Source organism: Aphelocoma coerulescens, chromosome 9 (assembly GCF_041296385.1).
Source record: "Aphelocoma coerulescens isolate FSJ_1873_10779 chromosome 9, UR_Acoe_1.0, whole genome shotgun sequence".
NCBI lineage: Eukaryota > Metazoa > Chordata > Aves > Passeriformes > Corvidae > Aphelocoma > Aphelocoma coerulescens.
Window position 1 is genome coordinate 15,240,986 of NC_091023.1, and position 26,773 is coordinate 15,267,758.

The window sequence follows — 26,773 nt, forward strand, 5'->3', positions numbered from 1 at the left end:
GGAGTTTGTCCTGACACCTTGTTCAAAACAAAATCTATTGGAACAATTGCTAAGAGGAGAGCTTGGTGCTGGCCCACCGAGACTTTGCAGCATCCTGTGTGTACTTATTATTTGCTGTGATCAATGGCACTGCAAAGGCTGTTTCCCAGGGCAGGAAATGCCTTATTGTATAAACAGCCTATACTAGGAAGGAAAATAGTACCCAGGAGAGAAAGCGGTGATGCATTAGAAATAATGGGCTCTATCAGTGTGATTTTGTTGGGCAAGGTAACCTCAAAGATTTATTTAAATGGGGCAGAGATATGAGTGACTGCTACATTCTCACTTTGTAATGCATTTGCCAGTCAGGGAGCAGATAGCAGTAAAGGCACTGCTTTTTACAACACAAGTTCATTTAAACCGAGGCTCTGCAGTGCTTGTTCTGTGGTGAGCTAAAGCAATACCAAACACTTTCCTCTGAGTAGGAGAAGTGGGTATTCAGACAGGAATAGCTGCATTTGTGGCTTTTTTTCTGTTCATTTTCTGCAAGTTTTAAAGATCATCTGAAGAACAAATATTGAATAGATCTGTTTCCTGAGGGGGGAAAAAAAGAGAACAACTTAAAAGATTTGCCCCTGTGATCTATTCTCAATTCTTGCTGTGGGGGTCAGGACGTGGGACGAAGGGAACCATGGAAATTTCCTTTTCCCAGGCGAGCAACTAGCCAGTACTGCAAAACCCATTTTATTCTGTTACAGTGGATATAGTGCTTGACATTAATGCTGTGGTGGAAAGCTGTATGCTGCCTCTTTCTTACGTTACTTTCCTATTTTATAGGAGAAATTACAAATGTTGGGCTTGCATGACTGGCAGACCGAGAACTGCTCAAGGCAACATAAACAAATAGCTACGAATAACAGATCCAGTGGTAGACAAATGAACACAACTTGCTTGCAGACAAATGAACAAGCAGTACAGCTAAGGCCAAGCTAGTTAGCTAATGTTTTTCTTTGTAATCTGTGCACCTGCATTACCCTGCAGGTGCTAATATCCAGAGCTGGTGTGCTAGTACATCTGTGTGAGCAGTGTCCCTTGCAGTTTGGCAGTATATCCAGAGATGCTCCCCAGATTTTGCTGGATGCATATTCAGGCAGCCAAAATGCAGAACCTAAGCTTCCCCCTTCTCATCTTTGTATAGGATGACTGTACTAAAACAGATGGGAAAGGGGCAAAAGCTGCCTCCCTTGGAAATTTTCTGTGTGAAAAAACTGCAGGTCCAGGTTTAGGCAGCCTTCTCCTGCTTCTGAGTGAGCTCTGGCTTGCAGTGACCAGGACCACGCAGGAGGGGAAGGAGTGTGTAAGGGGTGGAAAGAAGCACTGAACCCATTTTTTTTCTCTCTCGTTATGATGCCATGAAGATTTTTGCCTTTTCTTTTATACCCCTGTTATACCTTTTTACAACTTCTGTATTCCTAGTGCTTTTTGCCTATATTCTTGGACTTGTTTGTCAAGCTAAGAGACTAAACATTTTAGAAGCTTCATAGCCAGAGATCAGTGTGCCCCAGACCCCAAGGTCCTCTCCAGAACGCATTCTGTAAACCAAGATAGAACCATCCAGGGGAAGGTTCCTTGGGGAGGGGGGCTCACTTGAGCCTCTCATTGGGGAATCTTTGATAGATATGCAAATTAGTAAAACCTATCATGTTATACCCGATGTTGGGGGATAGACTCGGCGGGATGCATCTCGATACATATAACCTGGACGTGTACACCTAAGGATCCTTAAAAATAAATACCAAGGTAAAGTCCCTTTTCCCTTTCTAACCATGTATGACTCTTGATTTTAAGACCAGGAAAAGGCATCAATTACCTGTGGAACAAGCCCAGGGTGTTTAATGATGCCCACTCCAAGGCTCTGGTCAGCTCCTGACTTGGCTGCCTATGGCTGCTCAAAAAGTCCTGTCCCTGGCCAGTGTGGTGGGCACATTGCAGGGTGCTGCTCTGCACTCTTAGACAGGTGATTTGTTCTGCCCTGTTGCTGGTTGCATTTTCAGCAGGGCGTGAAGGTGACCTTAGTGTGCACTCAGATTTTTGAGATACGTAAGGCAGAGCAAGATCTGTGGAAGCAAGTGGGCATTCCCAGTGTCAGTTACAGACCTTTACATTTAGCAGCAAGCAGTTCTAGCACTTGGATTTGCTAGGTACAGAGCACGAAGGCTGCATGGTGCAAAGGGGAGAGACAGTTTAACTTAGTGCCGGGAGAACAACAGATGTGGGGGTTTGTGCAGTGCCAAAAAGTCTGGAGGGAAGGAATGAAACTTGTCACGTTTAGTCCAAAACTCCCAACAGAAAAAAAAATACACTCTGTTTTTAACTTGTTAAAAAGACTTCAAATAAATTACTGTGAATAAAACAACAGGCAGGCATTTGACTTGAAGAGAAATAAATTTTCTCTTTTCAGTTCTTCCAAGTTGTTTTCACACTAGCACTGTAAAATGTCACAAATTCCACGGACTGGTCTAACCAAATGCCGATGTTTGTTGGGGTTTTTTTTGTTTGGTTTTTTTGGGGTTGTTTTTTTTGGTTTGGTTTGGGTTTTTTTTCGTGGAGATGATGAAACATAATTTCATTGACCCGTCACCTGCCGCACAAGGTACCTGCACTTCTGTTGCAGAGCTGCCACGAGTGCAAAGGCTTGTGACACGGAGGGGAAGGCCCTGCTAAGAACAACGCATCACGCCTCACTGGGAGCAGGCGGTGCCCCGGGCCAGGGGCAGAGCCGTGGTACGGCCGGGGAAACCCTTGCCTTTGGGCACGGCCTCGGCTGGGTGTGGGCACGGCTGGTGACGGCCGCAGAGGGGTGGCAGGACGGGCTGCTGTCGCCGGGCGGCTGTGAGCGTGTCCCTGAGCACCAGGTGGCAGTGCTGCCGCGGGGACACAGCGCGCCTGCGGAGGGATGGGGCGCCGGGAGCGTCCTGCCTGGCCAAACCCCTCCGCCCCCTCTTCTCTAGGCGCTGAGCATCCCTCTCTTCTTTCACCGATTTCTAGGCCACGCGTATTTTCCTAGTGTGAGCCGAAATTGTGTATTTCAAATTTCTGTTCAGCAGAGAGCCCCACCCTTGAGCCCGACCAGTTGTCCCTGTTTTGTCGCACAAAGGGGCCGGAGGCTGCGGATCTGCGGGCAGCGGGTGGGAGCTGCCCCGGCGGGTCCGGCCCCCTGCTTCTAAACGCTGGTGTTCAGAGGAGCATCTCGGGCTGCCAGCAGCTCCATTTCCCTCCAGCTGAGCCTCCAGCAAGTCCCGGCCCGTGGTACAATCTCCTGGGGCAGCTTTGGTGCGTGCGGGGGCCCCGGCTCCCTGCCCTGCAAGCAGCGGAGGTGTGCCCGGCTGTGCGAGGGGAGCGCTCCCACTGTGCCTTGTGAGAGGGCTGGTGTGTGCAGAAGTCCTGATTTATTAATACGAGCCTTTCAGGTCCTTGTAAAAAAACTTCCGCTGCGTTTATACTCTAGGGCTTGCTTTTTTTCTTTTTCTTTTCATTCCTTTTTCCTCCCTTTTCCTTCCCCCCCTTTTTTTTCTCCCTTTTTTTTCCCCATTCCTTCTTCCCCCTTATTCTTTCTACCTTATTCCTTCCCCCTTTCCCCCCATATTTCTTCTTTTCCTTCCTGTTTTTTTTCTCCTTTTTCCTTCCTTCTTCTTCCTTTTTTCTTTTTCTTTTCCTTTTTTCTTCCCTCTTTCTCTTCCGTGTTTCTTCTCTTCTTCTTAGTTTTTTCTTCCCTTTTTCTCTTCCATGTTTCTTCTCTTTTTCTTCCTTTTTTCTTCCCTTTTTCTCTTCCGTGTTTCCTCTCTTTTTCTTCCTTTTTCCTTCCCTTTTTCTCTTCCGTGTTTCTTCCCTTATTGTTCCTTCCTTCCTTTTATATATTTTCCTTTCTTCCTTTACCTTTCTTTAATATTTTTAGTTGTTTTTTTCCTTTTCCCCTCGCTTTCCTCTGGAGTCGGGGAGAAGGGGGTGTCCAGCCGGTGCCGGCTCCCGTGCCCGCCGTCAGTGCGCGGCTCCGGTGCCGCTGGGCGGCGCTGCCGCTCCGCAGCCGCCGGGCCCGTGCGGGGAGCGCCTTCGGGGGGTTCGTGTTCCCTGCTCGGGGCCCTTGGGGCGAGCGCTCGCAGCCCTTAAAAATGATGGGAACAAGGAAAGGGAGACAGAGGGACGCTTCAGAAAAGGCGTAGTTTAAGGTAAGAGTCGGTAGCGGTGTTCTTCCTGTGTAAATTCAGGGGCGTACACCCAATCTGGACTGATATAAGAAGGCAGTGAATTTGATCCTAATTTTCTTAAATCCTGTGGGTTTGGTTGAGAACCTCCAGCGTCTCTTACAGCATAAAGAGTGCACGTTCCTGCACAGGGAATCGCTAACTGTAGCTCAATATAGATGGTCAGTCCCAGGGGGACAGCATTGTAACTTGATGAAAAGAAACTCAAACTTGGGGTTTTTTTCCCCCTAATTTCAGTGGTGATTCTTGTATTGTTGCTCAGTTTCAGGAGCAATTCTGGTGTGGTCTGGTCACCTTGGACAGCAGTGCTCTCCCTTTCCAGCTCCCATACCTGGCTCCGTCCCCCTCTGTTATGTGTCAGTCTGTGGATCCTTGTGTGCTGGGATTGTCCACTTCCATTATAACAGGGATTAATTGAGTCCCTTCTGATTTGTTGTAAATACCCGGTTCAAGCTATTCTACCTGTACAAGGGAAAAAAAAAAAAAAAAGGCTTGCTCTAATCCACAGGCCCTTGGAAACAAAACTGGGAAAGCTTTGGTTTAGGTGCAGCAGTGACCATGATGACCTCAAACAAAAACCAATGTTAAAGGCAAAATGAGGTATTTTCCCAATTTTAGAAACCCTCCACCCAAAAATGAATTAATCATCTGGGAAGCATTACTTTCTTCCAAGTCTTCATCTAACTGCATTTCCAATTTTTCTATGAGACACACATTCCAAGATATTTTGTAGTTCCCCCCACCCCCCAAAGATAGGGGAAAGTTTACAAACTTTCTGCAGTTTCCTCAAGACTAACCATTTAAGGGTTAAATAATGTAGGAAAGAAACAAGATTAATATAAAGTAAAATAAAATAGTTCTGTGACCTCAATATTGTTTTCTATTTTTTTAAAATTCATTGTAGGAAAAGAAGACAACTTGGTGAAACACTGTATTTTACTATTTTTCACTCTCTTCACATGAGTGAAAAAACACCTGGAAATTTTCTGAAATTGTATGTGCTGAGAGCTGTAATCCTATAACCCTGTGGGGCACAGTTACTCTTGTCATGCTGCTGTAGTTGGATTCCTCACTTATTTATGCAGGATGGAAAAGGATCTTTCTGAGTGGGAAGCATCTCTGTGAAGCCCTGGTGTTTCCCCAGAGCCGGATGGAGGCTGCAGGACTAATCCCTGTTTCGCACACTGGAAGGATAGGGCTTCCCTGATGCCTATGAGTCTCTCACCAGTCAAAATGATTTTGTTGGTGCAGCCCTGGGGCAAGTGTGGGCTTGGCGGGGATTAGTGGGTCCCCACTGCTTGTCTGGTGCCACCTCCCCTGCCTCTGGGTTGCTGAGCTCATGGTTCTGGGGGCAGAAGGACTGTGGGCCTGAAAAATGAAGTCCTAGTGAAGCAAGGTGGCAACCTTGTAATTTGTTGCAGTGCGAATCCAGGAATCCAGGAATCCTGTAAACATGCTGGAAGAGCTGATGAGGGGCGCGAGAGTGGCTGGGGGGCTCAAGGCTGCTCTGCAGCATCTCTGCCAAAGTCTCTCCTTATGGCCTCACATCAGGGAGTGAGATATGATCGGGTCTTTGCTCGAGAGGCAGAGAAGTTGAGGTGTGAGCAGCGGGGATGCTGTCAGAGGTGTCAGATGAAGAGTGTCGGTCCCTTCCGAAAGGGGAGCCCTTCGTGACAGCTCCATCTGTGCGAGCATGGGGAAAGCCAGAGCTCCTCCATCAGCACCTCTTGCCTGCATTGTGTGAAAAATCCCACCCTGAAATCCATCTGCCCCCCAGGGAAGTGTCTTTGCAAGCTTTCCCATGGGGAAGGCTTACAAAACCAGTATCATCACCCTGATTTCATGGATGGAGGAATCAGCAGTGTGGGGAGGAGGGGTACGCACCTGTGGTCACTCTGTGGTCTGGTGGCAGTTGAAGTGAAGTTGGTCAGGCTGGTGCTTTCTCTTGGCATTGAGGGTGATCTGCAGCGTTTGTGTCTCAAATGCTTTAGTGCTGTGCTTTTGAATCAGGCAGAAAGACTGCTTTAAAAGCAGGCAGTCTAGTTTTAGAGCTGGCATAATCATAATTCCTACGCCACTAGGAGTAGGGGGGGAGGAGCAGATAAAAATCAGAAAATTAGAATTTATTGCAATAAAAGCCAAAGTGCTAGAAGCCAAAACTGTCATTGTAATGTGAGCTCTATTTTGATAGTGTCCTATTACATCGTGTAAGAGGTTGAACACGTGTACGAATATCTTGGTTGGTAATTATCTGATCGGTGATATGTAGCAAATGTGATTTTGTTGTTCTGTACATTATGCAGCAGCAATTCATTTCTGAACAACGTTAACTGGCACTATAGTAGCTCAATGCAGAAATTACAGGCATTAGCATATGTTTCACTTAGGCTGAGTAGTAGCTAAGTTGAGACACCAGCAATCCTGGTCAGTGGGGATGTGGGGTGAAGAGCTGAGGGTGCATCTGTTCCTAACTCACCCTGCCAGTGGAATCCTCCTCTCCCAGATGATGCTGGGTATCCTCAAATTATCCAGCAAGTAGAAAAGACCTGTGCAGACAGATGTGGGTACCAGTTGGCCAGGGGACCCCACGTGTGGGAGCTGACGTCTTCCCTATTCTGGAATGAGTTTGTGGAGAGTGGTGTCTCTGCAGGCTTCACCAATCAATAGCAAAGATCTGCAGGAGTGGCTTTCAAATTAGATAAGCTTGGAGCTGATGTCTGAATGATGGTAACAATATAACCACTTAACTGAATGTACTTCTGTCACTGCATCTCTAATAACTCTTAGATAAGACCATTTGTATTTTATGGGATCTTATTTGCTTTCACTTTATTTAATGATACCGCTAAATAAAAACACTCAATAATTGCTGTTGCTTACTTCAATTCATTAATTAAATGTGCAAGGAGATTAGTGTAGATATATTTTAAGATGGATCAATTAGCAAAGGTTAAATAAAAAACCCTACTGAATGCACATCAAATGTGTCCCCATTCTTAGAGTATTAAAAGAGATTTTTTTAAAGACCAAAAGTATTGGTGATACAGATGAGAGAAAGGATCTCTTGGCTCATGTTATTGCAGGCTGTGTCACGTAATCTTTTCACAAATGTGCACAAAAAGCCTCCTTGGAACAGAAGGAGCAGGATGAGAGCAGCAATGTGCTCATTGGTCCAGTTGGAAGTGTCTCATTCCTGATTCTCCTCTGATTGCTAGAAACCATGTCTAATTTCTAGTCTAAATTTATTCTTGGCCAGTTTCTACCCATTTCCTCTTGAGCCAGTATTGTCCTTCAGCTTATCTGTCCTCTGACTGCTGTTATTTATGCCCTCTTTATGTTTCTTTCTGCCTGGGCAATGAAGATCTATGAAACATGTCCATTCTGCTTCAGTTTGTAGCCAGTTTCACTTTCTTAATTGCTCTAGTGCCAGGGTTTCAAACAGCACAAGGGAGCATCCTTTGTTCTAAAAAGAAAAGCTTGCATTGAAGCTGCACAATATTGTGGGCATATTTCCTGTTTTATTGAGGGTTTATGAATTCTCCATATTTTTTTCTATTTTTATTTTCCCCATAAAATTGCAAGGCTGGGTCAGATTTAAGCTGACAGACTCCATGTCAAATGATTAAATAAATAAAAAGCAAAAGAAGACTTTTTAGACTCTACATTGTGCCAGGAGTCAAGGAAGAAAACTGAGAGAATTGTAATAGTTGCTGGAGCTATCCACGTGCAAATAATAAGGCTGAGAGTAGCATGTAGCCTTTTCTAGAATGAATTCCTGGTGTCTGCCTCCTTATGTCAATTGATTTTTTTCAAGGGGAACTTTGCAGGAGTTAGTCTGGCATGTTTAACTGGGGTGAGAGCTGGTGCCAGCTGCACAGGGATCTCTTGCACACCCCACACAGAGCACTGGTAGTGTAAGGGGCTGAGGCTGGAGCTTATGGGGAGGTCCCTGTGCCATCAGTGAGATCTGGAAGTCGGCTTCATTTATGCAGATTTTGGTAATCCCAGCTCACATTTTTTTTGGCTCATGGCAGCTAAGACTTGCTGATGAGTAAGCAAGGACCTCAAAGTTGTTGAAGGTAATGAAGTGTCTATGAATTATGCTCTTTCACAAGGACATGTTTGTGTTGCATATGCTTCTTTTACTGCTACTGTCTTCAAGCTTCTTTACCTGCATCTTTAATGAGGAGACAGACACTGCCCTGGTAGCTACAGGTCTACAGACTTAATTTCCTAAGTGCCTGACTTCGTCACTGCAGACTTAAAAGTAGCTCTGAGTCACTGCCCTGTCAAATCAGTTTTTTCATCTGAGGGCACCATCTTACACCCCACATTTTACAGCGTTTGAGGTGGGCTGAAGTGGGTATTAGAGGCACTAGAAGTATCCAGTTTAGTATCTCAGTTTCTAGAAGTAGCTACTCTAATGGACTGAAGAAATAATAGATTTGCCTCTTAACAATGAGAAGGGAACATGTATTATTGGTGTTCTTTAGCAAACAGAAGGGTTCCCAAAGCCAAGCAAATCAGCAACAAAGCTTGCATCAGGCTTATGAAAACAAGTTAGGGGAGAGAAAGCATCCTTGCAACCAAATCACAACTACACTGGTCCAAGCCACTGACAGGCAGCATAAGCCAACCCTCCCCTAGGCTGGAACTGCCCAGCATGTTTTGCTTCACTTCCTTTGTATGGGGAGGTTGCCCAGGAATACAGAGCCTCTGGAGCTGACACAGGGCCTCTGAAAGACAGAAATACCAGTGGGACCTAACTCTGCTGAAGAACAGCTACCCCAGGAACTAGGCAGTTTCATAAAAATAATTTTTTGCCTCCTTTTCCCTGGTGCAGAAAATCTGAGACTGTGAGAGTATCAGGATTTCAGCCCCTTTGCTGCTCTGGCCCTCTTTCAAGACTGAAGGATGCTTTTTGGGCAGAAAATCCCAACATGCCTCTGCAGCTAATGGATAGCTGGTCATCTCTCCGTGGCGTGCTGAGGATCTCTGTTGCCATATTGCCACCTGTACCCAGTACAAAGCCATGTTCTCCTTAATTACTGACAAAAATGTCTCTTCAGAAGCCTCCCAATAATTACTCAAGTACCCACTTAAGTGGCTTTTAATTCAAGCTCCTCACCCCCACACTTGTGCATTTTCCAGTTGCCAAGCACGGCTAGTCTTATGTTTAAGCTTCTGCCAAAAGAAAATGCTAATAACCTCCCCCCTGGTTTATACTACCTTGCATGAGCTTCACTGAGCCCATAGCATCTCAGGAGATGGTATTTCCACCAGGCTAGAGCAGAAGCATTCAATCATAATGAAAGATGAAAGCTCTTGTTGTGAGCTTCCCTACATCTGACAACACTTGGCAGTGCTACAGCATCTCTTGTTGGACTGCTGCTGGCTGCCTTGCCAGCTCCTCTCATTATTGGAGGCTGCCCCTTGACCCTGTGCAGGGGCAGGACTGCCCATGGGCTCCTGTAAAAGCTGAGGGGGCAGGTGGCAAGGATAAGCCATGGACATCATGCTGGGTGTCACAGGAGGGGAAGCTGATGCTGCCCTTGGGGTGGCAGGAAGGCAGCATTTCCCAGCATTTCCAACTTGGCAGCCTTCTTTGTGGGAGTAGGAAGGGAAACTCAGGGGATCCTGTCTTCTCATCCTGTAGGACCCAGCTGCATTCAACAGGGAATGCTTTAGATCATTACTTTATGGGTAAGCAGGATCTGTTGCCTGTTTCTCCATGACTCATAGAAGGCATTGCCCTCTCTGCTTACTTCTACTGTTTTACTGGGGTAGTCTCCAGACACCAGGTCAAATCAATGACCTGTTTGTAGCAGGCTCCAGCAGCCCTTTAGTGGAATGGTTTTTTTGTTACATGATGGAATGAGACCAAAGGGATACTAACTCTGTCCCTGGAGTGAGAAAAGAAATGTGCATATGAAGGGGGAGGGCAGGCAAGCATGGCCAGAGAGGAGGAAAGAAATCATGCCGTACAGGAATTCTTTGTCCAAGATAGAAGCTGTAGAGGGGTCATGAATAAGGGATGCAAAGAAATAGGGTTGTCCATGTCCAAAAGCTGTTCTTACAAAGCCCTAGAAGAGCCCCAGAAAGTGGTTAGAAGGAGCTATTGCATCTTCTGCTTTAGGCACATCAGGAGTTCAGCAGTGTGAGAGCAGAAAAGGCCAGAACTGTAGTTCATGTCAGAGAGACACGTGTGAGTGGTACAGGCTGGGAGGCTGTGATGGATGCATTCAGAAGGAGCTGCCAAACAATCAGTAGTGGTGCTTTTTTCCCTTGAAAAATGCCACTTTATCAAAACTGTGCAGGGGAGAAAGGAAATAGTAATTTCAGAAGAGCACATTGCACAGGGGTTTCAATGCCAAGTTTCATGCCACTGCTCTGCCTACTGCAAAAGGAGAGACTTGGTCTGGTCAGTGGTGAGACCACCAGTTCTACCACATCAGTGTGCTCTTTTCTGGCATTTCATAGTGAGCTCCAAAAGGTCTCATTTTAATTTCATGTGGGGAGGAAATGTAACTTTGAATGCGGGATTTTCTGCAGAGTGGATTTCTGTTCATCTTAGCTCTAATACTGACTGACGCCAGGTGAGTGTCCGAAGCCGGGCAGAAGGGACCAGTTGTGATTATGAGTTGGGACTCCAGCATAACTCAAGGCAGGACTGCATCGAGCAAGCCCAGTAAGTCCTCTGTGGCAGGCATAATCAGTAGGGCAAGAAACTGGTAGCTAAGTGGGATTTGGAGATGTTAGAAGTAGCCTTTCTCAGCTGAGGGTGGTAGAGAGCCACATTCCTAAGAGAGCTGTGGGATTTACAGTGCTGCAGGTCCCTGATCAGACCAGCCTTGTCAGAGATGATGAAGGTACTGCTGGCTCAGTACACGGGTGACTTCTCCAGGGTCCCTTGTACCCTGTGCACTGTGATATCAGCTCATCTATTTTTGAAAGAGGTTGGCTCTCAGGATGAAATGATAGCAAATCCATCATAACTCTTTCCATGTTGTTCTCTTGATGAATTACCTTTGATATTAACAATAAACATGAGCCTTGCCTTGACTTACAGCCTCCAGATCTCACTCTGACTTTGCTGGATTGAGACAGTCCCTCCTTTCAAAAATGTTCTGACTGAGAGGTGAGAGATTTATCAGTCAGGGCTAAGTTTTCTCTGTCATTTTCTTGGACACCAAGGATCTCAACCATTTGTCTTTTGTGGCCAGATTTTCAGCAACACCAAACTATCAGTGGCCATGGTATTAACAGGTTAAATACAGGTTAGCACCAAGAGCATTTTCAAGAGTGGCCCCATGTGAATCCCTGTAGATGTGCTTATTACTGTTACCAAGAGACCAAACTGCTCACGTCTTTCACTATCCATGTTCTTTGTAGTCCTCAGACTCTCTATGTTCTGCCACTTCTGAAGTGTGGCAACCAGACTTTGGGATTCTTGTGATACTGATGTTTGCTGCACTGGGTACAAACGTAACAGAGCACTGCTTATTTTTCTCTCTATTGCTCCATCCATCGATGCGTGGGCTTGGTCTCTTCTAGCTGCAGTTCTGTGCAGAAAGCTCCTCTTAGCTGAATCTCTCTCATGGTTTCCAATTCCCAGAGTCACTGCTTTCTGAGGTAAAAAAATTGCCCAGTCTTGAAGTAATATAGACTGCACAATTCCTCCCCAGAGATTTGATTGGGCTGTGTTAAAAGGAAACTTGTTTCTATAAACTCAGTTTCCGTGTCAGTTCAGTTTATTCTCTTCGCCAGACTTACTGCGATCATTAATTACTACTGCATTAGTCTTTGTATCCTTGGCAAACTTAGATTTCCTTCCAGACCACTGATATCTTTATTGGTGTCTGGATTGCAGCAGCTCTGAGAGTCCAGGGAAAGAGGACATAGGATTTCATTTTGCTGGAGAGATAGAGGAGTTGATTGATTGCTGGGGAGGGAAATAAATTACAATGCAAATAGCAAGAGGTCTACGTGGAAGCCAGGGGTTTGTGGGGGAAGCAATGTATTCACCCAGATCCTTTTTACCCAGCACTTTAGGTCAGCAGGGGATGAGGGAGTCTTCAAACCTTGGCCTGGCTGCATGACAGCTGTAATCTCACATTTACATTTGGTGTTGAATATGCCCTTGCAGTACACAGGAGAAATAAGCAGGTTTTGTTAAGTAAGATGCAATCTGAATGCATGCAATTTCAGAGGCATCCTTAGGGCAGGATTAATGTCCCAGCACTCCTGTACTGCAGAGCTTGATGGCAGTGGGAATACCAGGTCTTGTCAGAATTGCTGCTTTTCCTCCAAGCTCTCCAAACTGGAAGGACCCTTTGCTGAGTGGCAGAGCGATGAGCTGCCCCAGTGAAGCATTGCTCTGCTGAGCCAGCAGGATTTGAGATATGACCTAGCTCAGGCTGCAAATCCTGGGCTTGTGGATTTGGAGGCTGGATGAAGGGACAAGCAAAGTTTGGGGTCAGGGAACTCTTCATGTCCTCTTTAGGTCTGTCAGAATCCATTATGTGCACAAAGACAGATTTATGAGTCTGGAGGGAGTTTGGTACTTCTCCTTGACAGCTTCTGGCCCTTCCCTCCCCCTCTTGACCTATGCCAGTGCCACAAAGGTGCATTAAGGAGGTGGATGTCTTCAATCTCCAAGCTTTGACTTGCTCTGGAGCAGATGGTCCCACAGCCCTGCTGGAGGAGCACAATAGGGGTTTCGCTCTCCCTCCCTCCTTTTTATCATTCTCAATCACATAAACGGGCTGGTTTGCCTCAGCCAAGATCTAATCAGAAAGGATCTCTTTGACTTTCAGAAAAGTCAGGTTGACAGAAACTTTAAATTGAAAGGCTTTTCCTGACGCACTTGGAAATGGTTTTGGTTGAAATTGGTGTCTGGCTGCATGGTTACAACATGAGGAGTTTTCCTTCCTCCCAGGGAGAGGGAGAAGTATGGGCAGCCTCTCAGACCTCCTGAGCTGGGGGCTTGGGGGACCTGGGCCTGAAGCTACACTGTGGGGTCAGATTCCTCTCTCTACCCAGACCACACCACCTTCATGCAGGTGACATGTAAATCCAGTCACAACCAGGTTCAGTGTCCATGGGACCTGGGCATCTCTGGCATATTGAAACTACAGGCCAAAATGGGCTACAGGTTGTCATCAGATAGGATTCAAAGAGAACAGTGGGGATGGCTGACCTCTCCTGGGGAGAAGAGTAGGAATTGTCCTGTTCTAAAAGTGCCGCTATCCTGAGGTCTGGGGACTAAGTCTCTGCTTTAGACAGAGAAGGGCATGATGTGTGAGTATTCAGCCTCAGACTCACAGCTGGGGTTGTTCAGTGGTGGCTGTTCCACCTGTTCTCTTCAAGCCTCTGCTCTGCACTGAAAGCACAAGGGATGTGGTCTTTTTCTAACACACTGTGAATGCAGACATAAGACCTGGAGTGAAATTTCAAGTCCACACTTTCCTTCCTCTTCCAGGTTCTTGTAGTTCCTGTGGCTTAAGGCTATTTGACAGGTAGCCATGAGTGAAAAGTCCCTAAGAAAGTGGATGAAGTAAGTTGCTGGGTGGTGGGAGGAGCCCAGTGAGGAAGAGGATGTAGAGGGAGGAAGAAAGGAATAGAGGCAGCTGTCTGTCCTGTCTTTTAAATTCAGCATCTCTAGTACAGGCAAGAAATATTTGAGTTTTCTTTCCAGATGTGGTGGTTGTAAGCCTGGAGCAGCTGGTTGTCTGTGTGCCCCTTGCTCAGCAAGGGTGGGCTCTTGGCTCTGCCTTGCACAAGGTGACCTGCAAGCAGAGTGTCCATCCTTCCATTACTCCTTGATAGGAGATCCTTCAGTGAGGCCTCCTCCCTGCACTGCCCTTATGACTGAAGTGGTGTGTGGGAGCTGTCACTGGGCAGGTGTTTGCAGGCTCTTTCTCTTGGACTCCTGCCACTTATGAAGCCACAATTGAAGTGTATCATTGCAAGGACAGCAGTTTTTTATGCCCTGATCCCATTGGGGAAGGCAATGACAGAATGGTTGATGAACAGGACTGTTGGGCTGAGGTGATAAAAACATATTTGTGATGAGCCCACCTTGAACAAGCCTCAGGTCTGGCTCTGGCATGTGGGACAGGCACTGATCTGTCTGCAGGGAGGTCTCTCTATATGTGGGAACAGTTTGAGATGGTTCCTGCTACTGCTCCTTTTCAGGCTTCGTTTCAGGGAATTGATCCCAGCAGGTGCTTCCAGAACCCTGGAGACAAAAGTCTATTCAGCCATACAGGAGGCTTGAAGAAAAATGCCTCACAACACTTTCATTTCTAGACAGCCACAGTTCCCTTCAGTGAGGCGAAGCTTTCTTATGTTGCCCTGCCTCCATGTGATATAGGTGGCAAGTCAACAAGGAGAAATAAAAGCTCCTGCTAAGTAGAAAATCTTCTCTTAAAAAGGAAAAAAAAATGTATGTGAATGTATAAAATCCTAGTAGAATTATTTATTTTTCTAGGATGCATTTAGTTTTGTTTTGTTGGTGCTGCTTGTGGCCTGCTTTTTGCAATAGTAGTTTCATTCTGCAATCTGCCAGCTGCGTACCTGCCCCTTGCTTTAACACCCAGACAAGCCTAACTTCTCCCCAGGCTGGAGCTGGTCTGAAAGACACCAGCTAAACTAATAAATATTTCTTGTGATGAGTTGCAAATTTTGTTTAATTGAATCTTTGAAGGCAAAAAAGGGAGTGAAGGGCCCATTAAATGAATTATTTCAATATAGCAATCAGGTGATGCAGGCTCTTCTGTGTTTATTAAAAGGCCAAGTCAGCTCTAAGCTCAGCTGTGCGAGAACAGCCCAGAAAGCTGGCCAGTTCTTGTACTCTGCTGCTGTTTTAGGGCCAGATCTCTCTCCCCAAATAGCACATTTTAAAGTGGCAATGTGAATTCTTATTAGGCATCCAAACATAGATATAAACTCTTGCATTGTAAACAGAACTACCCTGCACAGAAAATGAGCAAAATACAGTAAGGTATTTTCTTTTCTTTATCAGGTTACCCAGGCATGTTTTTTTTTTTTTCCAAAAAGTCCACCCACGCAGAGAGACTGGAGAATGCCAAAGCAGCATGAATTTTAATTATGCTAGACATGCAACAAGGGGCTACCTTGTAAAGAATAAAACTAATAAAACACGGATATGGGTTTAATTCTGCTTAATAAGCAGCCCTGGCAATGCACATTTTAGATGTAATTTACACAGTGTGGAAATTTGGTACAATTCTTAAGACGTGTCTGCATGCAGACTTTCAAACTCAACAATGCCTTCCTATTGGAAGAGATTTGTTGCTATGCTGCTGTAAAATGGTGAATTAGGCCATTCATAATTATTGGCCAGAGATGGGCGTCTTTCTTTTTCCCATTCAACTACAGCAACATGCACACACATTTTAAAGTGGTATTAAATGTAAATCTCTTCCTTAATTTTCATGTATGCATTTTCAGAAGCTCTGCAGATAAAACAGCAAAAAACCTGCATATGTTTGTAGCTGTAGTTAGCTCTGTGTGTACAGAACTAGTAAAGCAGAGATATGCCTAATTACTGAATCTACAAAACATAGCCCATGGCTTTTGAAGGCTCTATGAAAAATAAACAGGATATTTTGTTAGCAACCCTGCGGGAATTATTGCACTTCACTAAGGAAAGATGCCAATAACCTCAGTTTTGACCTAGATAGATCATTCTGTTTAGGAAGGTAAGGGAATGCAATTCTAGATCTCTTCTCTGCTCAAGACACCAAAGCCCTGAAATTCAGCCAGGCCTTCATTTTAAACCTCAGCACTAAGGACAGAAGAGTTTATTTATCAAGAGAATGAAACTTCAGAAATGGCAGTGTCTTGAAATATTGATGTTGGTCACTTTCCATAGTGAGTGCCTAATGGAGAAGCTCTTGTTTGGGATGAGGTGGGGATATTTAGTGAGCACAGCGAGTCTGAACCTCTGCCAGATGGGGTCTTTCTCCACAAACTGCAGAAGGAGCACTGGCATGTCTCTCCAGCATCATCAAAACAGTCTGTCTTGGTCATTTTATGAATTGGTGCTACTCTTGCATTCCCTTTTCATACGGTCCACTGTGCAGCTTTGCAGACTGGGGCTGAAGTGAGGAGGAAGCTTGGGGAGAAGAGGCATGGGAGAAAAACTGCCATAATAACTACATAATATAGATATTATATATAAATATGTTTTAAAATTATGTTCCTTAAGGAAAAATGCCATATTGGCCCAGTTTGCTCAAACAATTCAGCTTCCATTGGTAGCAATGAGGAATGCAGCCTGTGCATTTCACAGGGGCTGGTTGGCTTGGAACAGTGTAGGCTGCACAACCATCGAAGAGGTGTAGCTGATACAGGTGAAAATGGGAGATGTTTTGAGCCCTGTTTACCCAAATGGAAGTTGAAGGAGAGAACTTCCACTGTTAGAGATAAAAGCACATGGAGGCTTTTCTGTTTCACTTAGCAGCCCACCAAAGGTAATGTTTCACTGGTGAGAATGATAGTGCAGGAGCATGATGAGGTTGGCCTTCCATTCTCCAGCTCAAGAGCACTCTGGGCTTGCTTGGTGTTTATAAAAGCTTGGGCTCTTCAGAAAGTTTTGTGAAGTTTGGGGCATGCTCTGACTTGCATGGGGTAGATGCACATGTCAGTAATGTCACCAGGAGCTCATGGCACTGTGCCCGTGTTCAGAACCAAACCCCGTGGACTCCTTGGCCATCTATAGATAAAGACAGGACCTGCATGTTGGCAAATGCAACACTACATGCAGTTTCACAAGCTCTGGCTTAATTTAATTCAGTCACTGCAGAAGCAGGAAAGACCTGGGAAGAAGCCTTTCTTCTTAAGAGTTGCAGCAACTCTCTTTTCAGATCCACAAATCATGAGGAAAACAAATACTTTGGCCGACTTTATCACCGATTAGGATCATTTTTAAGTGCAGAGCTGCTGCTCCTAGTTTACAGCTACACAACAAAACAAATGAGTTGCACATCAAAATAACTGGAACTTATCTAATATGGGGTGGATAAAGCATTTTTTCACCCAAGATTTGAAGACTACAGGCAAAAAAGTATCTTTTATATATAGATGGAAAACCTGTTTCTTGAAAAGATAGGAGATTACCCTCACATCCTTTGAAGATGAAACTTTGGATAATTCACTGGCAGTTCAGACAGTGATTCTCTGATTGCAAACAGCTTTCTTTAGGCCATGCCTGTACCTTGTACTGCAATAATTCTTTGATGTCAAGTGAAATAATCTGATAGAGAAAATTAAAATATGAAGCATTTTAGCTACAGGAAAGGGAAGAAAAATCTTTTTGATTGGGATGGGCAAACCTGCTCAAAAAAACTTGGCAGTAGTTAAGAAGAGATCAACAGCCTGGAGAATCTGATTCCAGCTTGTTTTGGTATGCATAGAGACTAACAGTAAAAATCAGGAAGTAATCTCAGAGTTTACTTGATCTTTATGGACGTAATGGGTGATTGTTTTAGTTGTCTTTTCCCCCCAATAAGTTAAAATAGTTTAGGGCTTAAATCTAGAGGTGAAGAATGAGAAAATTTTTAGAATTTAGAGGCGAAGTAGTTAAAAAGATTATTTTGCTAAAGCTGGTTATTCCTAAGGCGTCACCAACTTGTCTAAAATGCTCTTGTCAACTGGGGACATGCATCACACCTACACCTTTAGGACTGGATTAGTTATGTCCTGCTATTGCTACATTGCATGTATCTGCACCTTCAGTTTTGTTCGGTGCAGTTTTATGGCTGGAGATAGGCGGGAGCCGGCCCGGCCCCTGCTGATGGCGGTGTGTCGTGGGACCGCTGTGGCCAGGAGCAGCCCAGCAGTGCCCACCGCCGCTGTAGCCGCCCGCACGCTCCCCGGCTGAGGAACCGGCCCCCGGCCGAGCAGCCCTCGGGCTGCCGGGGTTGTCCCTTCTCTCTGCTTCCACGGAGAAGCAGGGAAAGCCACGGACACGCTCGGCTGCCACGGCTGAGTGCTCGGGCTCCGACAGCAGTGGCCAGGGAGGCGGCCGGGGTGGCTGCACGAGTGGCAGGCGGCTCCGCCGGGAGGGCTGCTGTCCCGGGGAAGCCCGGCTGCCGGCGGGGGCGGCGGGTCTGCCCGGGCGGAGGGGCAGAGCCACCGCGGAGCTGCAATTGCCTCGCTTTGCCTGCGCGATATTTCTCATCCAAACCTCGATCACGTAGGATTGCGTAGAGGAGGGCGAGCGGGAGCAGCTGCAATTCTCCCCAAGCCCGAAGCCCGGCTCCTGCCCGGCTGCCGCGGGGCTGCGGGGCTCCCCGCCGCCTTGGCAGCAGCCCTGCGCAGCGTGGGCGTCCGGGGGGGGGCTTCCCCGGCCCCTCCTTCCCCTCTCCTTCCCCCACCTCTCCTCGCCTCCCCCCTCCCGGGTCGGGCAGGAGGATGCAGGCGGGAAGCGGGTGCGGCTCGGCTCCTCCTCGCCCCGCCGCCGTCGGGCGGCACCGCGGAGCATCCTGAGCCCCGCACGGAGCAGCAGCAGCAGTGGCAGCCGCACCCCCCCGCCCTTCTCCTCCTCCACCTCCTCCCCGCCTTGCATCGCTCCTCCCGCCGCCGTCCCCGCCGCGGCAGCCGGGCCCGGGGCCGCCCCGGTGCCGAGCGCTCGGGGGCCGCCCGGTCGGCCGGACGATGTGGGTTGTTGCCGTCGGAGAGAGCCGGTGCCGGGGCAGAGGCGGCGAGCAGGGCAGGAGAAGCTGCGCCAGCCATGGCGCTGTGAGCCCGGGACGCCGAGCTGCGGCGATGTGAGCCCGCACTCGCGGCCGGGGGCTTCTTTTTTTTTTTTTTTTTTTTTTTTTTTTTTTTTTTTTTTTAATTTAATTTTTTCTTCCTTCTTTTTAATTTGTTTGCTGGCCTTCTGCTTTTTCCTGTGGCTGCTTTTCCCTTCCCCTCCCGCCCTCTCTGAGAGCAGAGTGGGTAGGGGGGGAGAGGAGAAAGAGGAGGAGTGCGAACAGAAATGCAGCGCGGCTCTCCCTGAGCCCGGCCGCGGAGCCGCGTCCATGTGCGCGCCCTGCCGCGCAGCGCCTCGGAGCCACCGCGCTGGGGCCGGGGCTGCCCGCGGGCCGAGGGGTCTCTGACTCATCCCACAGCCCCTCGCCGGAGGGCGGCCGGAGGGAGGAAGCGCCGCCGCCTGCGCCCGGGCGGAGCAGAGCGGCACCGCGCCGCAGGGACCCGCGGATCCTCCGCGTCCCCCTATCCTTTGGACACAGCGGACCTTCGCCAGCGGGGCGGCCACTCCCGGATCTACACGGCGCTGCCAGCCCGGCCGGGGGTCTCGCCGACGGCCGCCCGCGCCGGGATTTGCGCTCCCTGGGGACAGACCCATGGGCGGCGGAGTCCGGTGTCCAGCCATGGTTGTTAGCCTGGGCGCCCTGCTCCGCCTGGCCGGCTGAGCCCTCCCCGGCGCCGGGACTCGGGGCTGCAGCGCCTTAAGCGGGTTGTCCCGGTCCCCGCGGGGCGCGGCGGCGGCTCGGCCCCAGCGCGCCCGGGCGGCGCACCCCGGAGCGGAGCGGCGCGGGGGGCCCATGAGCGGCGATGGCAGCGGCTATCGCCAGCTCGCTGATCCGGCAGAAGCGGCAAGCGAGGGAGTCCAACAGCGACCGGGTGTCCGCCTCCAAGCGCCGCTCCAGCCCCAGCAAGGACGGGCGCTCCCTATGCGAGAGGCATGTCCTGGGGGTCTTCAGCAAAGTGCGCTTCTGCAGCGGCAGGAAAAGGCCGGTGAGGAGGAGACCGGGTGAGTACGGCGGGCCGGGGCTGTGGGAACCCACTCTACGGAGGGGGGCAGCCCCGGACCCGCCGGGATGGCTGCCCCGGGGCGCTCCCGGCACCGCCGGGTACCGGCTGGGGACGAGGCTTGCTCCGCGCTCAACTTTGGCTTGGGTCCTGGCGGATCTCCTCCCCTGGTCTGATGGGATGGGTGGGCAGTGACCTGCTGCCAGCATCCCTCCACCACTGTCCGAAGCGTGAGCACAGCGGGTCCTCCGGCGGGAGTGGCCCAGCGGCTTCATCTATGTGAGCTTCACCCAGAATTGTATTTTTCTATTTCCTTGTAGATAAGTTTTTAAATGTTCTCTTATTTTCTGCATGGAGACAAGGAAATCGATATGCTGAGGATCAGTTAAAATTGTGGCCATTTGATAACTAAATCCATCAAGTGCTACTTCACAAGCAGAGTTGCATAGGGAATTTCATTAGCTTAGAAAGCTTTCTCAATGGCAGCTGCACGATGGTTGCACCTAATCCTGAGCTTGCAAGGACCTAGAAATGCTCTTTAGGGTGGTCCTTTTTTGTCTTCTCTCTTTCCTTTATTCTTTTGTGCTTGTGTGTGCTCAGTCTTGGTTCCTTGTGAAGAACTTTGCCCTAGTATACACATTGCTCACATTCCCACGATGAAGTCCCACCACCCACAGTTTCAGTTCTGAGCATTGCTTTGTGCTCTCAGCTGTCCTTCGTAGGCGTGAGAACTCAGCACCTGGCAAGAATAGGCCCTCCATGATTTCTGAGTGGAATTATGATTTATGTCTTGCTTTATTTTTTTCACTGCTATAAATCACCATAAAGGTAAGAAAACAGAGATTAGTTTGAGAAGCTGCTGTGAAGATGTAGTTTTCTCAGGTGTTCTTCAGTATAATGGTTAAAAAAGAGGGATACTCATTCACTTAGCCATTCAGGATGTACTATCAACCTGTGTAACCCTCCCGTGTTTTCTATGTACATTGGTTTTGTGTTTGTTGATCAGTCTCGTCATGAAGCCCCTTCTCCAAAGATGGGCTCTCTTGGTAATGACTCTCCACCGAGGTGTCAGAGGTAGCTAAGGCTGCTCTTCTGATCTGTAGACTGAGGCACATGACCTGTACTCATCTGAACAAGGGAATGAAATAGGGCGAAGAAGTGACCTGACCATAGAAGGTCACTTCTGTCAACACTGTCAACAAAGGGGAAAGAATAATTACTGTGGTTTGCTGTCAGCACTCCAGATTCACAGGCTGTGGGGCAGGGACCATATTTAGTTAAGAGAATGTTTGAAGACTCAATGTATGGGCAAGGCTGTGCAAACTGCTCTCTTTAATGGTCTGCTTTAAAGCAGGTATACACGAGAGACTGTAAAATCCGTAAAATACAGCATGACTTGAAGTATTCAAAGGGAAAAAAATTGCCCACCTTCTTTTTCCTACTCAGCTTGTGATGAGTGGTGGCTTGCTGGACTATCCTATATATTAGCTAATCTGTGAGCCAAGACCAGAACACGGCTCTTGCCCAGAAAATGTTGGCATTTTGTCTTGGGAATCACTCTTTGCAGGATCAAGAATATGAGCTGGGAGTTTCACTGATGTAATCTTTTCCTATTCCTCTTTTCTCTCTATTTTAATCTGCTATTAAGTGTGGTCTCCTAAGGACTAATAGGGCTGGGAAGTGTAGATTGTTACCTAGATTTCAAGATGCTTTGTCTCATTAAAGTTTGAGTGGCTTCCACCAGGATGTGGTTGGGAAGGCTTTCTGTTGGTCCTACCCCAGTGCTCCTAGCTGCACAGGTCTAATTCTGCTTCCTTAGACTCAGTAAATGCCTGTGAAGAATTGATGAATTTTAAGAATTCCCTACGCTTACATGGACTTTCATGCTGAGGAATGTTTTTGATAACTTACAGTCCAGAATGATTTAAGGGAATCTTTTTATTGACTTAGAAGGAGGATCAGTACTACTCAGTGTTGTAAAAATAGAACTGCTCAATCTTTAGAGTTGTCAGTCAGTCCCTTGTAACCAGTACTGTATTCATTTTATAAAATCAAAGAAGTAGAGGAATTAAGTTGCTATGAAAAATATCCTAATGTCCTTTCCTAGGCTGTGGACTGTGTCTGCATTTAGTTCCCTACCTCCATCTTTTAAATAGGGATTTATTTTGCTGATACATTGTATTCCTGGTCTTGGGTGTGCTGCTCAGGAGGCAGAGGCCACAGGCATTCTGCTGCTCAGATTGTTTATTCAAGGGAGTGTTTTATGCCCAGATAACCTGCTCATTTCAGAATTCAGTTTCTGCACAGAAAATGACATGCAAATGAATTGAAAGTGGTTTAAAGAAATGTGCATACATTGTGCAGGGACCCACAACCCCAGTGATTATGTGTACTTAATGATATGCTGGTTCAGTAGTTTGCAAGTCATTGAAGGGAATGAGAGAAACACCAATGTTCAAAAGAGGTACAGTGGTATTTGGAGATTATACAGTGCTAGGGGATCTCTCCTTGCCTTTTTAAACATGACGTTGTCTTACAACTATGGGAAGTAACTGTCAAAATACTTCAAATTTACAGAGTGGTTCTCATCTATAGTACTCAACAAGCTCTACCAAATGGAGAGGATTCTTCCCATTTTACAGAAGGTGAGACTAACTCCAGCTATGGAGCAGTTACCTGACACAGAGACCTAATTCCTAGTGCTGGTACCAGCATGCCACGCTTTGGGCCCTGCTGCCACTGAGCTCAGGATGCAGCAGTGGTGGAGCTGTAGCTTGCACATTACACAAATACCGCTCTGATGGAGGTTCATGTTCCCTTTGCTCTTTGCTTCTGTAAAGTAGCTGTGTGAGCTTACATCAATTAAGTAAGCTGCTTAATACATGTTTTAATATGTGATTTAAACAGTACTGTAAATATTCCATAAAGACGTGGGTGAGCAGAGGTACTTGGCACTGGTTGGCACCTTGTGCTCCACTTTGCAGCCTGTGTGAAGTGAGGGTGACAAACTCCTGCTCTCGTATGGGAAGGGAGAATTTGCACCCCGGAGCAGTTGAGTCTCGCATACTGGGTATGAGTAGTCACAGATTTTGGCAAGCTATGGGGAACCAGATCCATGCAGGGATATCTTGTATAATCAAAGCTATCAGCTTCTGGGGAAAACAGACTGCGGAAACATCTCGTTTGTTGGTTGCGATAAATGCTGTTGTAAAATGAGAACTAGTTTTGTCTGTCTTTTTAGTAGGTAAAGGCAGCTGTGTTACATGCACACCGTGTTCTTTTAGAGCTCTTGCATGTGTTTTGCTCCATGACTTACTAGTTTACAATAGGCCAAATAAGGACACTGAGTGCTGTGGACTAAACTGAACATTTGGACACGTGGGCTTAATCCCATTATTGTGAGTTAATACAGGTCATTTGCTACAATTGTGCATCTATAAGTTATATATTTTGCTCTAAACCATAGTGACTCGATAGAGGATTTAAAAGAAATTACTCTGTGGCATGGCTTGTTGGTGCAGCTTCAAGAGGTGGATTCTTCCTCAGGGACTGATGGATCCAAGAATTAAATGCAGAAGACTAGACAAGCAGCTCTCTCCACGTGGCTTCCCTGCCAACAAATAGTTGAACAAAGTACTTTCATCCCATTTGTGTCTGAATTAAAGCATCCAAGCACGTCCCTTCTTCAGCTGTTTTATAGCAGTCTGGAAAGCCTGGGCTGGTGGGTCCAGCTTGTTTGTGAAAGCTGTCGCTGTTGCTTCACCAACCATCTTCTCAGGCAGAGCGCACCCCAGAGAGCTGGGGTAGAGGTGGCCTTCCATCATGCCATGGCCACTGAACAGCAAAGCTGAGCAGTTTAGCAGCCTTGCACAAAGGGAAACGGGCTGGAACATCAGGCACAATATCTCTGGGGATTGCTAGAAATTTTATGCAAGTGAAGTCCACTGAAAGGGTGTTATTACTTGGGGAAATCATGTTTGAATTGAGGCAGCTTTGGGTCAGGTCATGCCAGGCACTGTATAGCATTGTCTCCGTCCCCTCATATGTTGCTTCTGTAGATGAGTTTCCAGTTTAGAATGCAGAGCTCATTCTCAAACAGGTTTTTCACCCCAGGAAAAAAGAAAGCGTTTTTTTAATTCCTTTTTTTTCCCCCTGCCTGATACATATTTTGTGCTCTTCCAGGGAAAGGATGTTTTTCCTTAAGGATATATAAAGGCTTCTTCCAAAGTGAAGGAAATGGCTTGCACGTAGGAAAAAAGCAGTAACTTAAACCATGTTTTCCCTTTGCAGTATTTCTAATTTTGAATAATAAATAGAGATTTGGAACTATAGAAAATATGCGGATGTATAGAAATATACAGATGTAGATATTTTTGCAGCAGTATAAGTAAAATATAAGAGCAACTTTAGTTGAAGGACACAGAAAGACTTTGTTCATTCAGAGATTTATTTAAAACATTTGAGAAGTCTGTCATCTGCAAGCTGTTAAATTCCCGGACTTAAATCCTGAAGTCCTTTCTGATTTCATGCAGGGTGAAAATGATAATTGAAGCTCAGGGTAAAAACCACCTTTTTAGCTCATAGTCCTTGCCTCCTTTTATGGAGTGGTACATCTCAGAACAGCGGTAATATCTGCCCAACCTGTAGAATTTGTCCCCTCTGTTGCTACTGTCCAAATGCCAGCTGCATTACCCAGGGCATAGCTGCTCCCTGCAGGATGATTGCGTCTGGATCCCAGCTCTTCTCTGTAAGTGTGTCCATGCGTGTCTGGGTGTGTGCCCAGCCAAGGGGGGTCCATCACATTCTTCTGCCTGCTCCTCCGCAGAATTTGGTGCTGTGTCCTGTGTCTAAGAAGTGGCTGACAGGAATGGAAATGGCTGGAAATGTGGCATCACCTAGACAGCAAGAGCTTGTAGAAGTGCTAGCTGAGATAAGGGCATGGGTGCCAAGTCTCCAGCCAGACATGAGCCTGGATAACACCAAGGGGAAGGGCACAGCCTCGAAGGCATCCATCCTCCTTGGCTGGAGCAGTCTGTCGCAGGTCTGCTGGCGGTGCTGTAAGCTCCTTCTGTGCTACTCGGGCTAATGAATGCCAAAATAATCAGGAGGGAGGAAGAGGCTCCCTCCAGCTCATGACAGCTCGGCAGATAGGTTTCATTTTATCCAGTTGATCCCTGGGGGTGGTATCGCACACATTTGTGACTTGCAGATGTGGTGGCTGTCATGGTGCGTGGCTGCGCTCGGTTACTGGGAGGCCACATAGCAGCCCTGAGCTCTCGGTCTCTAAAATCTGGGGGAGAGCTGCAGGTTCCTGGTTTTCTCCAGAGCATGGAAAACTCAGCTGCCAGCCTGCTTCCCAACACAGCTTATGGGCGAGCATGTCCGTCAGTAAGCCACTTCGTACTAGTTCTGGACTGAGTGTGGCTGATGCCAAGAAAATCCATGGAAGTCATCCAAGCTCTGAGAGGGATGGATATCTTCTGTCCCCATGGCCTCAGGGGTAGCTGTGCTTGTGAGAGCAGTGGAAATCGTTAGCCAGCAGAGGCTCACCATTAGAGCAATAGAAATGATTGATTCCTCCGTCACCAGCCAAATGGAAGAGTCAGGGCAAAAAGTGTTTGATGAGTGATTATTTTCCTTCCCCATAAAAAGATCCATATAAATCAGTTTACCATTGACTGATACAGCTGTTGGGTCTTTTTTTTGGGGGGAAGGGGGGGGTGGGGAGGGTGCAATTTCATTTGGAAGATTTTTATATGTGTATTTTTCTTTAACTTTCTTCTAAATGTTTTCTTCTAAATGAAATGTTCCTTTGAAATATAAACCCAAAAGCTTGAGTTCCAAAAGAATACCAAAATGGAGACAAGTTTTTCTTCCTTCCTTGCTTTGCTGAATTCAACACAAATTTAGAATTCCAGTAGACCAGATACTACATATTTTAACAGAGAAGTTATCTATTAACCAAAACAATCATCATCTTCACTTGGGCAGTGAGGAGAGCAGAGCTGCCATGGGAGCTGACGAGGCTGTTTAAGAGACAAACATAATCATGAGTCTCTCTGTGGTAGGTAGCAAGTGCAAACATACTTGAGCTTATCTGCTTTCTTTCCTTCCCCTCCACAAACAGGAATACCCTGAACCACAGTGGCCAGGTAGGCATTTGTTTCATCCCTCTGACATTTGTTTCATTTGATCTATCCTTCTGAACAGTTATGTTCACATTATTTCTGGGATTTTCTACTTCTGCACAGTTGAAACCAAGCTGTGATTTGTTATTACTAAAACCAAAGGAAGAATTTTATCAAGCAAAACACGTAAGAGATTGACATCCCTTTCGTATTTGTAAACTCCATGGCTTGGGAGAAGGTGACCAAGAGCCCAGACAAGAACAGGTCAGAGAAAGCAGCTCCAAAGAACTAACTTTTAAATAAAGAGCTAACCATTGAGTACAGATATGTTTCCATATGCTGTCATAGTGTCATTGCCATGACTGCATTATTGTTGTGTCTTAATCTTGGAAATGTCTTGAGACGTGACCTGTACTGAAGTCATCTACTCTGTGCCTGGGCTGTACAGGCTGTAGTCTACCAGGAAGCAGTGCCTTTGTACTCTGTTCTCCTGTTCAGTGTGTGGTTCATCTCTATTCCCCAGCTAACACAAGATTCTTCATGTTAATGCATTATCCTTTCTGAGCATGGAGTAAGCTACTACATCTATTGTTTTATCTTCACCCTGTTCTGACATGT

The 26,773-nt window shown here is 46.9% G+C and overlaps 1 protein-coding gene across 5 annotated transcripts in view; it reads left to right on the top strand.

The window, feature by feature from the left end:
• FGF12 (fibroblast growth factor 12) overlaps window positions 1-26,773 on the top strand; it is a 236,672-nt gene that overhangs the window by 116,316 nt on the left and 93,583 nt on the right. The window contains exon 1 of one of the 5 annotated variants that reach the window (XM_069023976.1): window positions 19,066-20,028. The exons of 3 other annotated variants lie outside the window; for them this stretch is intronic. In XM_069023976.1, the coding sequence (XP_068880077.1) occupies window positions 19,830-20,028 (199 nt within the window). In that variant the 5' untranslated portion in view covers window positions 19,066-19,829. Of the gene's footprint in view, window positions 1-19,065; window positions 20,029-26,773 lie in introns of those variants that run through there. One more of the 5 variants, XM_069023980.1, reaches the window with a different exon arrangement.